Below are 15,328 nucleotides of genomic sequence, written 5' to 3'. Positions count from 1 at the left end.
GACCATATTCTAACATGGCATTACTGCACAACATGTCTGGAGAATGTATCAAGTCGGAGCTGGATATATTTACAGTTCCGCCGACGCAGACGTCTCTTGAGAAAAATGATTATTTAGAGGTGCCACCGTTATCGGCTATATCAGACTCTGCACCTCTGGAGTTTTTTATCGCCGGCACGGGTGAAGATTATCTGGATCTAAATAACACGATGCTCTTTCTCCGACTTAAAATCACGAGACCTAACGGCGCCGACATCGCGGACCCCGCGCCTGTCGGGCTAATAAATTACGCTGGGGCGACCCTCTTCTCACAACTTGATATAAGCCTCGGCGACCGATTGATCTCTCAGAGCTCAAGCACCTACCCTTACAGATGCATCATAGAGTGTCTCATGAACTACAGTAAAGATACTCTGGAATCTCTTTTCACGCCCGGTCTGTTTTACAAGGATACCGCTGGTCACACGGATGTCCGTGACCCCGTAGGACGAAACAGAGGCCTGCTGAAGAGATCGTCTTTCACGCATGGCAGCCAAGCGGTAGAGCTGCTAGTACCTATTCACGCTGACATTTTCTTTCAGGAAAAATTACTGATAAACGGCGTAGATGTTAAAATACGCCTGATCAGGGGTAAGGATGAATTCTGTCTGATGAGGAGCGATGACGTGGCCTACAAAGTAAAAATCTTGTCGGCATCCCTATTTGTCAAGAAAGTAAGCGTGTCGCCAGCCGTCAGACTGGGTCACGCCCAGGCGCTGCTCAGCACGACCGCCAAGTACCCCGTCGACAGAGTTTGTCTTAAAACCATCTCTCTACCTGCAGGATCGCGTGTTTCGAATCAAGAAAATCTGTTTCTAGGTACGCTGCCGAAATCAATCATCCTGGGGATGGTTGATAACGACGCTTTTTCTGGATCTTATGATAAAAACCCATTCACTTTCAATCATTACGATTTGGAATTCCTGGCCATCTATGCCGACGGTAAACAAATACCGTCAAAACCTCTGCAGCCGGATTTCGAATCGGGCTCCGCTGTGCGTGAATATTACCAACTGGTAATGTCCACGGGGAGACATCTGAAAAACCACGCTCTCGCGTTCGATAGAGACGAATTTCTGGCGGGATACTCGCTGTTTGCGTTTAATCTCACCCCCGACGAAGAGTGCGGTCAACATCTATCGCTGGTCAAATCCGGGAACATCAGGCTGGAAGCGCGGTTTAAAAATCCACTACCCCGCACCATCACGATGATTATTTATGCAGTGTTTGATTCGATCATACAGATTTCAAACCGCAGACAGGTCATGGTCGATTATTATTGAGCGAAATGAATACTCTACAACTCACGGCTATCATGGACAAAATTTCATGTAACACTCATTTTCTCGGAGTGCTCCCGTGCGATCAACTTCCCGAAAGGCCGTTAAGGGTCTTTCCCTCGATGGCTATAATCAACACTCACCCTTCGGAGTTGCCGGGCGAACACTGGCTGGCTGTTTATTTCGATCGAGAGGGATCATCGTATTTTTTCGACAGCTTCGGAAATCCTCCAGAGGATGAACGTTTTCCATACACCATCAAAAACTTTTTAGCGCTCAACAGCGTCGATATATTATATTCGGGCAGACAAGTTCAAGATCTCACGACGGATGTTTGCGGACAGCACTGTGTGTTTTTTCTTTACCATTTAATCAGAGGTCGCGACTATAGCGACGTGATGAAGCTTTATAGCGATGATTATATTAAAAACGATAGAATGGTATCGCTTTTTGTGAAACGATTACGTAGGAATGAAAAATATGATAAGGACAAAATTAATATGTGTGTCCAGACTTGTAATTCTTTTGCATGCTTATTGAATAAATGAGATTATGGTGTATTTAAATAAAGACTCAAAGACATTCTATGTTTACTGTTTTTATTATAAAATCTGTAGTTGTACATCAAAATTCCATCCATGCTCTTCGGTCGATAGAAGGGGATTTAAACATTGCTTCTGAATCATCGATTCGCGGCGTAGACGCGTGTAAACGCTTCATAGCTTTTTTAGAATGAGTTATCGGGGGTGTGGACCGCGAAGGCGTTCCTCTTAAGGAATGAATAGCCCGTCTAACATGTTGACTCGGAACTGTGGAAAAGGGTATGTTTAATTCGGCAAAGGCTTGTAGAAACTCGCTCCACCCCATCGGTCTTCGATCATCTCTGACCTTTTGGGGGTTAGTAATGCTTTTTATCAAATCGAGCATGTGCGATCCCGGAATAGGCTGTCCCTTAAACACAAACTCCCCCGACGTGTTCCACGCAGACAGATCTTTAGCTTTGGTCATTTTTTCTAATATGTACCGACTGTTTTTCACGCTTCTAGAGGGTACGTTCTTCATCACTTCGTCAGCAACAGCGTCCATCTCAGCCTCGTCTTTGTCGTCTTTGCGATCGGCGACGATGCTGGTGGTTTGTGGTAAGGACAGCGTTAAAGCGGCGCTCTCTTGATCCCCTTGTTTAACGACCGCTAAATACCTCGTCAGGATGTTGGAGTAAAGTTTGACCTTTTCGTATTGATCCAAATCGGACCTTAGTAAAATGTTTCTTATGGAAGTGTCCAGATCATTTTCGACAACTTGCTGTATGTTCTCACGAACGTTTTCAGATTTCAGCTTGTCCAGTTGGTGGCGCGGGACTAAATACATTTTCTCCGCATACTCCATAATCACCCCGTTTTAGAAGCTATTAAGCTGGAAATAAAGGGGACCGCCACGCTGAGTAGAGGCAAAAGAAATCCACCCTTCTGGTTCAAAACGCGCTTCTTGGCAGACAGGCTGATTTTTTTATCGGCTACCAGTTTAATCTCCGCTCTTCTCTTTTTCAGTTTGCGATAATCTTTGGGGCTGATCGGAATCGTGCCGTATAAGATGTTAAGAGCTACTTCGCACAGCGTTAAAATGAGCTCGTCAGATGCCGATTGTAAAATAAGTAACCTCTGTTTAGGCGTAGCCTTATGTAGCATCTTTAACAGAGGCAAATGTTTTCGAAGTCTCGCAGACATGACGATCGATTACGGTCTTCTTTTTTTCGGGAGATAAACCACTTGGCTGTCGGAAAGCAATCCGGTTCTGAGACGATATTGTTCAGGAGTTTTCGCTTTATAGTCTATCAATAAATATCCGAAGGGCTGGCTGGTAGCGTCTTGATAACACTCCATAAAATATTTTGCATTACCGGGATACATTTGACGACCCAGCACGGCGACCTGATTGGCATCGCGGGGGTTTTTAAACAGAATCAAATAATTGGTGTTCAAGCTGATGGTTCTACTGGATTTCCCTTGAGCAAATAAATTCTGTACGATATAAATAGCGCTGAGATTTCGATGGTGGACATACTGAGTAAAAACCTTTTGGACCTCCTTGTTTGCGCTAGCCTCGTCCATACAGTCGTCTAGCACGAGTAACGAATTCTGATCGTTTGGGAATAAATCATCATCATTCAGACTCTGTGGTATTCCTTCAACAAATTTAATGTTGTACAATTTAAGCAGTTCATCATACAGAGGTTGCCAACAATCGTACAAGAACACAATGCGATCAATCTTTTTAGAAATCACATTCGTAGCATTTTCCAACAACAGTTTAACGAAAAATGACTTTCCTGAATTGGATGGCCCACTGACGATGCATGAGAAAGGGTGTTGGAGCCTGAAATCAAAATTAGAAGCCTCCCGCATCCCCCTGTGTTCAGAACCCATAGGGTACACTGCTGAAATTTCCCAAGAGTCTTCTTTTGTTATAAACGACTCTAAACCTTTTGACGACTGATTTGTTGTGCAGCGTGAGATGCTTTTTATCTCTCACAATGTTCTCAGTGTGCGCCAGGAGGCAGCGCGAGTTATAGCGCGATTTAGCATAGCCGTCGACCAGATCAATCAGAGTGTCTAATCGGATCGTTTGAGAATTTTTTGCGTTTAGGGTTATTCCCTTAGCCTTCATAGTCACCTTGCCTTTAGCGGTACGATAGCCGTAAGACTTTGGTCCGCTAGAACAGAACTCTGTTATGAAATCACCGTCGTCCAATTCGTTCGTCAGCTCCCCCAGATAATCCCCCAGCGGGGGGTCCCAGTCGCCGTCCCTTGAAACGAATATAACGCTGTCTGTGTCAGAGTATAACAAACGATCGCCGAGTTTATCCATGAGTTCGTACAACTCCAGTCGCGCATGAGCGGTCGTAAATGCCCCTACGAACACGTTAATGTCGTTTGTTTTGCACAATTCGCCTTCGGGTTTTTGAAACTGAACGAGAGCCACGTCGTCCGAGACGAACGTGAAATATTTCAGCGATGTGGTTGCGTTGAAAACAATTCTGGTGAAATCTTCAGGTTTTTTCACGAGTAGCGTTTTGGGGAGGTTCTCGCGCATAGAAAAGCGCCCCCAAAGAGAATTCAACAGTAGTTTATTGATGGATCTCTGAGCAGGATTGTAACTGATCTTTTCGGGGTCGAGACGTATCCCCTCTTTTTTGTAATAATCTCGGATGTACTTTGCTTTGTCTGCGTCCGTGACAACGTTCGCGGGGTAGCCGGACGCTTGTTGTTTCAATCGCAAAAACGTTTTCACGTATTCACGAAACAAGTTATCAGAACGCTGGGGAAAATGCCAAACTTCATCGATCCTAGCGATCACGTACCCCTTCTCGACGGCCTTCAAAAGCTCAATACTGACCCAGCTACCTGAGAGCGCCCTTTCTTCATCCGTGTGACTGCAGCACGACGTCTGATTTTCAGAATGCGCGCAAGTACGACACAGTGGAAAAAATAATTTTCCATTGCATCTATACGGCAGGACGGGGTGCAGTAATTTACGGGGAGGGTACACGACGGCCTTGATAAGACCGTAATAGTTTTCGATCGGCTCGAAATCATTGAAAATGATTTCGGGGTGACCGATGGGGTAGGTTTTCGTAGACTGACAGAAGGGATACAAACTGGTGAAATCGACATAGCTTATTCTTTCTCCTTCTGCCGTTTTGTGATAGAGTTTGTAGGCGTTCGTTCGACCGCCAAAGAGAGCGTCTCTGGGCTTCAGTCGCTCTGGAGCAGAGTAGGTACTCATAAATTCTTTTACCGAGGGATCGTCTCGTTTCATTTTGGTCCATTCGCACTCCCACATCACCTCGATTTTTAACCCATACGCATTCTGCAGAATATCAACCTTTTCGTCAAACTGTCTCCTGAGAACGCCGTAGGGTACGGCCGACATGGGATGCGTGTAATGCGACGGATACTGGCATGAATGGCCGTGGAACATACAGCCGGCAAATTCGAGCCCGTATCGCGTACCTTGGAATTCCGCGAACCCGTCCAGGTAATATTTACCGATAGACACTTCACCGTGGTTCAGGGCATGGTGAATGTCCAAGTTTCGAGTCTTTTTAACATACTCAAGCCATTCGATCGAAGCGTTCGAGTACGTCTTACTCTTTTGAACGTATGCGTTGTTGTGTGTAAGAGCCAGCGTCTTACTGTCGAGATAATGCGTTTTAAACACGCCCATACAACAACTAGCCAGCGTTGTAAAGTTGAAGGGGTCGAGCTCTGTGCATGCGATGAACGCGTCACGGTATTTCATGCAAGCTTCGCGTAATAAGACCACGTCGTTCACGCCATACTCTTTCAGCTCTTTCTTAAAGTCAAAGAATTTCCCCGTAACGGTGGCGTACCACTCGTCAAACTTTGCCTGGTTTTTGTCGGTCATGTTATCGTAGCCGTAAAACTTTTTATCTGGGTATGGGCCTACATAGCTTTCGTTTTCCACCCTGTTGAAATGATGGGGGAAGTATCCTTTTTCCGTAGTAGTCAAGTTTAACGCTGCAGGCATCTTAGACAAGGCCATGGGAATGAACGAGTAGCTGTCGATATATCGCTGAGCATACACGCTGTCATACATGTAGATTAATTTGCAACCTTGCATGATGATGTCCAACGTAAGCCCAGCTTTGCAAAAATATTCCAAAATGAGAAAAGAATCGAATTTGGACGCGTAGTGGGCAATGAAAGTGTAGCCTTTATATCGTCGTTGCCTGAAATGGTTGATTAGGTACGATACGCAGTAGGGTCCCTCCGCTACAAATTTCTCACCTTGAAAAGTGATCGCGCATACAAAGTTGGCGACGTGTTTTCCGTTTTCGTAACGGGTTTCAAAATCGTAGAAGATGTACTTCTCGCTAGTATCCTTGGGATTTATAGGCCGAATAAAACACTGATGCAGCCCCTCGGTCCCGAGATCTTCGCCGCAATGGACGCATTGGACGGGCTTGCATTTGTGATTATCTCTAGCGCCTGAAACATCGTAGCGTCTATTGCACAGCTTACAGTATTTTATCATATCGCACGGCACACGGTCTCTGCCCCGGGATATTTTCTTGTGCGCTTTGTAACAGTAATCGGATTTGCAAAAACGCAAACAATCGGCGCAATGTACGGTTCTTTTAGGATGTTTGTAGCAATCGGGATCGAAACACACGTTGCAGATCCGACTACAGTGGTGATGCTTAACGTCGTTGTACCCTTTATAGCAGAACCTGCATACGTAGTTGGAGCCTATGAACGCCTTTAGATTGAGAATCGTGTAAAAGTGTTCATCGTGTAAGTAAAGGTGCAACGTTTTCGGATGCGGATCGCTCTGATTTGCGAATGTTTCTACCGGTCCATCTGTTGTTCTGTAAAAAACAACTATTTTGACGTCATACAGACTTTCAAACTTCGCTATGTCGCAAAGGCCTATCTTGTCTTGAATCGAGAATCCCGTGTCATTTTGAATGACCGCTGCGCGTCTTTCCAGGTCGCTCTCAGGTAATGCGGGATCGAGAAAATGTGCGAGACAGATAGAAAAGCACAAATTATTAGAGATATTCATAGGACAAAACAAACTCGTCTTTTTTCTTTTGATCACCTGGTCAAGAGCCAAATCCGTAAGTTTGCGTCGAACACCTCCCTGTCTGTTCATTGCCACGGTAGCGCCTATCTCGACCATATCATCACACAATAGTCGCTCGTCGCTCTGTAAAATTTTTTCAATTTGATCTGTAAATATCGTGACGTCGTAATTATTTCCTGGGGATAAAATTACAGATACATCAGAATTGAGACGCGGACCTCTTAGCGTGAAATTGATCACACTGTTGTCACCTCCGATTCGTCTGGCGAATGTTACCATTTCGTTCATGGTGTCGTGCAGGCGTATGTGATACGATGCTAAATCTGTGGCTCTAATCTCTCTCAGATTCATGGATCTTTGCAGTTCCACGCTATTGAAACGAGGTCTCGGATAAACGTGAAAGTCATTTACGGTTCCACCATCGCGTATCAACGCTTCGATATCGACTGCGCTCAGTGACGGTGTATCAGAAGGGGGCGTCTGTATGGGTTCGATAGCGTCTGTAGGGGTTGCCGAGGTAGTAGATGGACCTGAGGTGCTTGGTAGCGCGCCGCCATCTTGGTGTGTGTATGTGTAAAGCGTATTTAACAGTTCTTGTAGTTGAGGGTCCGAATCAAAATGGGTGAATTGCTGCGACGACTCGGAATTCGGATAAGCATTTAACAATTGTTGTTGCGACCTACAGGCCTCTTCAGACAGTGCACCCTGTGACTGATCTGAAAGAGAATGGCGGCTATGTGCAACGTCTGAACAATTTTCATTATTCATTGTACATTAATTTTCAGATATTACAAAAAGTAGATAACAGTAAAATCTTAAACATGAGATAGATAAATGCTAGAACATGAGGTAGATAAAAGGTAAAACATGCTATAGATGATTGCTAAAACATGAGGTAGATATATGATAAAACATGCTGTAGATAATTGCTAAAACCAAAAAACATATGAGGTAGATAAATGCTAGATAAAAACAAAATACATGCTAAAACATGAGGTAGATATATGGTAATATCTTAAACACGAGGTAGATAAATGTAAAATACCATCGGATATAGAGTAAAAATGTTATGTCTTATAAAAATTACACTATGGATAAAATATCGGGAAAACCATAGCATACACGGCTTCGAACATTAGACGTCTTTCTCTTATCTGTTCTTGCGTTAAGTTGTGCAAACGACCGATTGAATTGTCGATAGTTTGAATTTGGTGGCGTAAATCACGAGCTATTTCCTCTATAGCTAAACGCTGTCTATCTAGACCCAAGTGAATAGCACCATCATGAGCATCCAGCTGAACATAAATCTGACGTACACGATCGTCTAACTGTTGAAGTTTGCGGTCGAAAGTGTCTAATCTGCTATGAAGCTCACGGTCACGATTGTCAAAATGGTTTTTAAACTGTTCAATTTGAACCAGTATTATGTTGCCAAATTCATGAACCGGTTGAGGATTTTCAATCTGTTCGTATAAGTTTTCATCGATGGGAGCTTGAATACTGTTCGGTGTCTGTTGACCACTCGATGGCAATTCGTCGTCATCAACCCCGGAGGCTTGATCACAAGTGTTCATCTGCGACTCGGACCAGTCCGACTCATCATCGTCGCATGCGCTATGATCACTAGCCCCGGATGATTGCCCCCATCCGCTCTGACGTGAGTTGCTACAGCCCGGCTCGCAATCGCTGCACCCGATACAGTTTTCTGCATGAGTAAACAAATCAGAAATAAGCAAGCTGCGACTACAGTTTATAATCAACGAGTGAAAAGATGACTCACCGTATAGCGGCAGGACCTCTGCAGCATCACCGTTGAACCCCTCCTCCCACAAGGGATCTGAAAGTTCTATCGCTTCGTCCCCCTCGTGTTCGGCTGTCAAATCTATGATCACCTGTTCAACACTCGGTTCGCGTGGAAATTCACCCGTAGTCGAATCGGCAAACCCTGAAACACAGAATTATTACCATTAAAAAATAAAATAAAAAATAAATTAATTAAAATAATTTAATAATAATAAATATATAAAATAAGCAAAGATAAATAAATAAAACATTTACCGTTGCCACTGCCGTAGTCGTTGTGTAGAGGTATAGTCACTATTTCAAATAAATAATTTAGTATTACACTAATAAAAATGACAGTCTCTGAAATGTTTTAAAGAGATTTAAATGATTTTTTCATGCAGCATTGACTATCACAATTAATTTTCTGCAAAAAGATATTAAGACAATTAGGGACTTACGTAGATCTTCAAAGTCAATAAGCGAGTCATCACAGGAACCTAAGAAACATTCCTGTTATCATCAAGACATTAAAAATTAAATATATAATTGGTTGGGGGAGATTACAGAGAGATATATTATCATTGCGACGTCTTCCGGTTTCACATTCGGTTTCTGTAATATCTTGCGGTGCCTACAGATGTAGAGACATGGAGGTAGATTAATATAAATTTTTATTTACATAGGCAGAGCGGCCGCCCCGCAGCTCAACACCGTGCTCAGCAACAACAGAACCAACAGTGTTCTCACTCTAGCGTAACAAAATGAAAAGGCCCAATATGCAGTCACATGGCGCCCTCTACTGGAAAACTTTGTCCACAGCACCCCATTTTGGCTGCGAGAATTTTCATTCCAAAATGGCTGCCGAAATATCATTCCAAAATGGCGACCACTCTACTGAAGCGCTATAGTGACTGTTGCCAAAAATGAACCTCTGTGGGCTAAAAACAATACAAAACAAAAACAAACACATCGAACGCATTCCTAAATGAATACAACCATTTCCGATAAATTAAAAAAAGTGTTAACAATTTATTACAGCTAGTTAAATCTAAAAATGTAGCAATAGTCAAGCGTCCTATAATTTCGGCGTCATCAGCATCATGCTACGTCATTGTTATGCGACATACAAAAGTTTTTATTTTCACAAAAGTATTAAAAACATGAACCGTATGCAATGGGATAATTTTCAATAATAGACAAAAGCTATACAACAGTTTAGCTTAGCCTAGAGAAACGTTAAGAGACGTGAGTTTTCAGAAACTTGATTTTATAATATTGTAAGCGTTAAAAACACAAATCGTAAAATCGATAGTATTGTGATAATTTTAGCAATATTTTAATTAATAAGAAATATGAGAGAATGCCATAGTAAAGTTCGTTCACAAATATATCCTAGAGTAGACATAATGTTATGTCACAACTGACCGGAATATAGCATAATAAAAGCTAAATACAATTGTAATCACCCCCAACACAAATAATAAAATCGCCTTCTCTCACCGTCATAGTGTGCCATATTTTTTACGCAGTGATCTCGTTCAAAGTGTTGTTTAAGTTGAATTGGACTCCTGGAAGCGTGTGTTGTAATGTTTTATAGTGAAGGATGGGTGGGGCATCGCAGCCATAGTGCTGAAACTTTTTTGTTTAGCACGGACTAATATTCAAATTTTTAAAATGTTAAATGAAATCGTATTGTGGTAAGAACGATCCGACTGTTATAATAGACGTAACTTAAACCAAAGTACATAACTAAACCGAATAAATATATATATATATTATTTTACGGAGAATTTTTTGGTGATTAGATGTCCGGAAGAGGGCAGCAACGGTCCATGGAACGAGTGCTGCATTTATGCATAACGCCTTGAAGGAGTTGTGTTTTGATGACAGTAAAGACCCAGAGCCCGTAACTTATCAACATAGCTTCAGAAGATCATAAAAACATGACGTTAGGAGGTTATGTTTTACGAGTGAAAACCGATAAAATCACTTGCGCGGCGCGCTGCAATGCTTACTTTTAATTAATTCGACATACTTGGATGACAGTACAGTACAACTAACGATCTTTGGGTCACAAAACTTTGAGCCGGGGCTATCTGAATCACACGGATATTTGGATTCACAACATGGTTGGCTAATATCGTGTCGTAAACATGACGTTAGGGGGACAGTAGTTTACGAGTTACAGACAGTTATGCGGTGCTCTGCTGAGCTTTGTTTTAATCATGTCATTATGCTGGGGTACTTACTATCGTAGGTCAGAATTCCTTATGCACGGGTGTCGTCGGATCACACGAATAGACTGCAGTATCTGTTTTGCAAATAGAATATCATCTCATCGAAGATAAAACCGTGTTAAATAACCAGTCCAACACCCGGTCATTTCTCTCAGGAATGGAGCTTCAAGGACTACGAACTGTGTAAGTGGCAGAAGACCATATCTTTGTATTACTGAACAATTTATTTGACGAAACATAATTTCTGTTTTGAAAATCAGTTAATCTATACAAAATGCAGAATAGGACATTTAAAAATGACGCCTTGTTTTTAATCTCTAGAGAAAATACACCAAAAATGTTCATCTTGACAGAATTCAATGTTCAATATTCTTATAGATTGTATTTCATCTGCCGCTGTGTGAAACCTTTTTTATTATGTTGATACTTTTGAACATGTTTTTTTAATCAGTCGTATCCGTACATAGTGCTAAGATTATTAGAGAAAGTTCATTTTAAACATATTTTCTAATCTTACTTTATATAATTACAGTTTATTTTCACCATAAATATAGCCTTAGAAGCCAGGATGACGTTAAAAAGAAAAGAAAGAACACTTAATTTCTTTGATCATTTCACATAAAAATTTTTAATTAATGAAGCTATTCATCCCCTGATCAAAATAATTTGTAGAGAGGCAGCTTATAATGATGTCACACATTGCAAAATGGCTCATGTTAAAAGTTAAAGTTTTTCAGCACTCACCGTAGTATCGCACGATCCGCATGGCTATCCATGTTTGTGATTTTCGTAACTGTGATTTTCCCGGCTTTTATTAGACGTATTGGGGCCCCCACCTTATATAAATTATGATGGGAGCCTGGAATGTGTTTTAATGAAGACCGCTTGTGTAAACACTGTTTTTTATTGTTTTATCGTAGGAGGACATGATTTAACGCGTCCCGGAGATAACCCCGGACGTAAACATGTCAACGTGACGTGGGCGGTCCGGTTAAAAGTTCAACCCAATGTGGGCGGTCCGGTTAAAAGTTCAGTGCTACGCGGGCTGTCGGTTCAAAAGTTCTGAGCAGCGCTGGAGGACGGTTCAAAAGTTTAGAGCAACGTGGGCGGTCGGTTCGAAAGTTCATCGCGACGTGGGAGGTCCGGTCAAAAGTTCACGACGTGGGTGGTCCGGTCAAAAGTTCACGACGTGGGAGGTCCGGTCAAAGGTTAGCCCCTCCCCGGAGGTCAAAGGTTCACGACGTGGGTGGTCCGGTCAAAGGTCACCCCCTCCCTCGCAGGTCAAAAGGTCAGCCCCTCCCTCGCAGGTCAAAAGGTCACCCCTCCCCTGAGGTCAAAGGTCATCATCAATCATTTTGACAGTATGTCGCCCATATTTACTACTTGCACTGCTTCAAGTCAGCCGCCGATCGGTCTGCACAGCGCCGCATGAAGTCGAACACACCTTGAGTCTTCGTTGCTACGGATGACGTCAATTCTCATGCACGAGCTGCCTCGCAATGACCACGGTGATTGGTTGTTAGATGACAGGGCTGTCATGCGGAACATAACACAGACGCACCAAATCATGGAATTACAATATCGAAATATGTCTGTGTCCTATACAAAATAATAATAATAGTAATGCCATCGAAATGCATATATAAAAGAAAAGTCGTGAATTAAATTAAATTAAATCAAGCCTAATACAAATGAAAACCGCCAATTGCCTAATAATAAAACGACATTGCATTAACACTTGCTTAATTAATGTACATCCTATTAGCCTAAATAGACTACTTAAAGCAAGGAAATGTTGCCCATATTAAAGAAGCCTGCCTAATGTAATAAATAAATGATGGTGGAACTCGCCAAAACGAAAAAGAAAGCCCAAATGGATGCAGGATCAGTTTTGCTGCTGCTGGCCCAGTTGGTGGTGGAAAAAAGAAACGTAATACGAGGGAAATTCGGCACTGAGATATGAAGCAAAACTAAGCGTGAGACATGCGGTGATGCGCGGGTCAATGTACAAAACAACTGGCACCCGACCAACGTTTTCAACTAACCCGCACGCAAGTCGGACCGCAAAAAATAAAAAATAAATACCCGACCCGCTCCCTGGCCAGCATTTTTTTTAAGTAGTAATTGTTTAATAGTTAATTGCCATCTTTATTTCAAACGACCCGACCGAACGCGACCCGAATATCATAAAAAATATTTTTGGATGACTCGTGACCGCGGGTGACCTCAGGTATCCGCTCATTTCGGATCAACCCGCGCATCACTGGGGAGAGGATTTGTTGCAGATCAATGCAGCATTCCCGCTTATGTCGCGGACCCCGGACGAATGCGAGAGGCGGTGGTATATGCATTATAATCGCAGTAGAGGGTTGAGATTGCAGCCTTTAAACAGACTAGCATGGCAACAGGTATGCCTATAATATTAAATATTTAATATCATTATTGTTTCATGTAATTCTAAAAAACTTCCTGCTTGTCATGAATGTAATGAATTATGAAACAAATGTCATAAACAATATGCTTACATTAAAGTGTGCTTTTAAGTATGTGCAATGCTTTTGAGTTGGTGAAACTGTCCATGTTAAGGAGGATCAGCACCTAAGGCATTTTAAGATCTTTTGTGAATAGGTCTTAGTGAGTTAGGAGTCCTCTCGACTTCTTTTAAGCTGTCCCAGACTTAGGTGCTACTTTTAGGGCTAAAATGCTTTGTGAATTACTCTTAGTGAAAAAAATTAGGAGTCCTAAATTTAGGAGTGACACCCCCATTATTTTTAGGAGTTGCTCCTAAATTCGCCAGTAAGGAGCTACTTTTAGCCTTAAAATTCTTTGTGAATACGGCCCCAGAACATTGAACAACGGTCCGTGTGACTCAGATCTCGGCGCATGTAGTGCGCGTCATAGGAATTTAACATGGCTTCGAGGCAGAATTTTTGCCTTGGAATTTTTTGAATCGAGTTAATCGAGTAACTCTACGAATCGTTTCAGCCCTAGGAAGAGGCTTTGTTGTTACACTTGCTGGAAAGTTCCAATAAAACACAAATCATTCAATACTATTCTTTCTGCCTATACAGGTGCTGGTCATATAATTATAATATCATCAAAAAGTTGATTTATTTCTCTAATTCCATTCAAAAAGTGAAACTTGTATATTATATTCATTCATTACACACAGGCTCCTTTTGCCTGAATTACTGCAGCAATGCACGTGGCATGGAGTCGATCAGTCTGTGGCACTGCTCAGGGGTTATGAGAGCCCTGGTTACTCTGATAGTGGCCTTCAGTTCTTCTGCATTGATGGGTCTGGCATATCACATCTTCCTGTTCACAATACCCCACAGATTTTCAATGGGGTTAAGGTCAGGCGAGTTTGCTGGCCTGTTAAGAACAGGGATACCATGGTCCTTAAACCAGGTACTGGTAGCTTTGGCACTGTGTGCAGGTGCCAAGTCCTCTTGGAAATGAAATCTGCATCTCCATCAAGTTGGTCAGCAGCAGGAAGCATGAAGTGCTCTAAAACTGCCTGTTATAGTGCTGCGTTGACATTGGACCTCAGAAAACACAGTGGACCAACACCAGCAGATGACATGGCACCCCAAACCATCACTGCCTGTGGAAACTTTACACTGGATCTCAAGCAATATAGATTGTATTCCTTTCCTCTCTTCCTTCAGACTCTGGGACCTTGATTGTCACAGGAAATGCAAAATTTTTCTTTCATCAGAGAACATAACTTTGGACCACTCAGCAGCAGCCCAGTCCTTTGACACAAGGAATGCGATGGTTGAAACCCATGTCTTGCATACATCTGTGCGTACTGGTTCTTGAAAAGCACTGACTCCAGCTGCAGTCCACTCTTTCTGAATCTCCCCCACATTTTTGAATGGGTTTTGTTTGGCAGTCCTCTCCAGGGTGTGGTTATTCCTGTTGCTTGTATACGTTTTTCTACCACATCTTTTCCTGAAATGAACTGTAACTTAACGAATACTTGTCATACAAACAAAAGATAAATGTCTACATAATTCTTGGAATGTCTACTTTTAAATGATGTAAGTTTAATGGAAAAACAAATATTGTCAATTGTTGTTAACAGTATAAGAAGAAGGATATCATCTTTCTCCTGTTACTGCATTATCTATAATGATCCACGCCACGCTCCATTGATGGGAAGAGCAGAGATCATCCATATTTATTAGTCAACTGCACGTAATGGACACGCCATCTCTGATCTCTGCATTCAGTGCTGGTTGAGTTTTAATCTGAGTGCTGGAAACATCACATCAAAATACTTGTTTAGTCGCGCCTGTAACAAAAAGTTATCTCCAAAAGCGAATGTTTTCTTTGTGCTTCCGTCAAGACAGTGTGACGCGATCGACGGCCAAA

General features: G+C 42.3%; 2 protein-coding genes across 2 annotated transcripts in view; one reads left to right on the top strand and one right to left on the bottom strand.

The window, feature by feature from the left end:
- Nucleotides 1-15,328, top strand: part of vwa3a (von Willebrand factor A domain containing 3A) — a 94,178-nt gene that overhangs the window by 53,642 nt on the left and 25,208 nt on the right. The window lies entirely within an intron of this gene.
- LOC135748468 (uncharacterized) lies at nucleotides 2,501-9,613 on the bottom strand. The gene is made up of 4 exons (XM_065266697.2): nucleotides 9,170-9,613; nucleotides 8,985-9,023; nucleotides 8,707-8,871; nucleotides 2,501-8,631 (listed from the first exon to the last, which is right to left on the bottom strand). The coding sequence occupies exon 4, from the start codon at nucleotides 7,692-7,694 to the stop codon at nucleotides 3,732-3,734; it is 3,963 nt and encodes a 1,320-aa protein (XP_065122769.2). The 5' UTR covers nucleotides 7,695-8,631; nucleotides 8,707-8,871; nucleotides 8,985-9,023; nucleotides 9,170-9,613; the 3' UTR covers nucleotides 2,501-3,731.

The sequence above is a fragment of the Paramisgurnus dabryanus genome, chromosome 3 (genome assembly GCF_030506205.2).
Source record: "Paramisgurnus dabryanus chromosome 3, PD_genome_1.1, whole genome shotgun sequence".
NCBI lineage: Eukaryota > Metazoa > Chordata > Actinopteri > Cypriniformes > Cobitidae > Paramisgurnus > Paramisgurnus dabryanus.
This window is presented reverse-complemented; position numbering and strand designations above follow the sequence as displayed.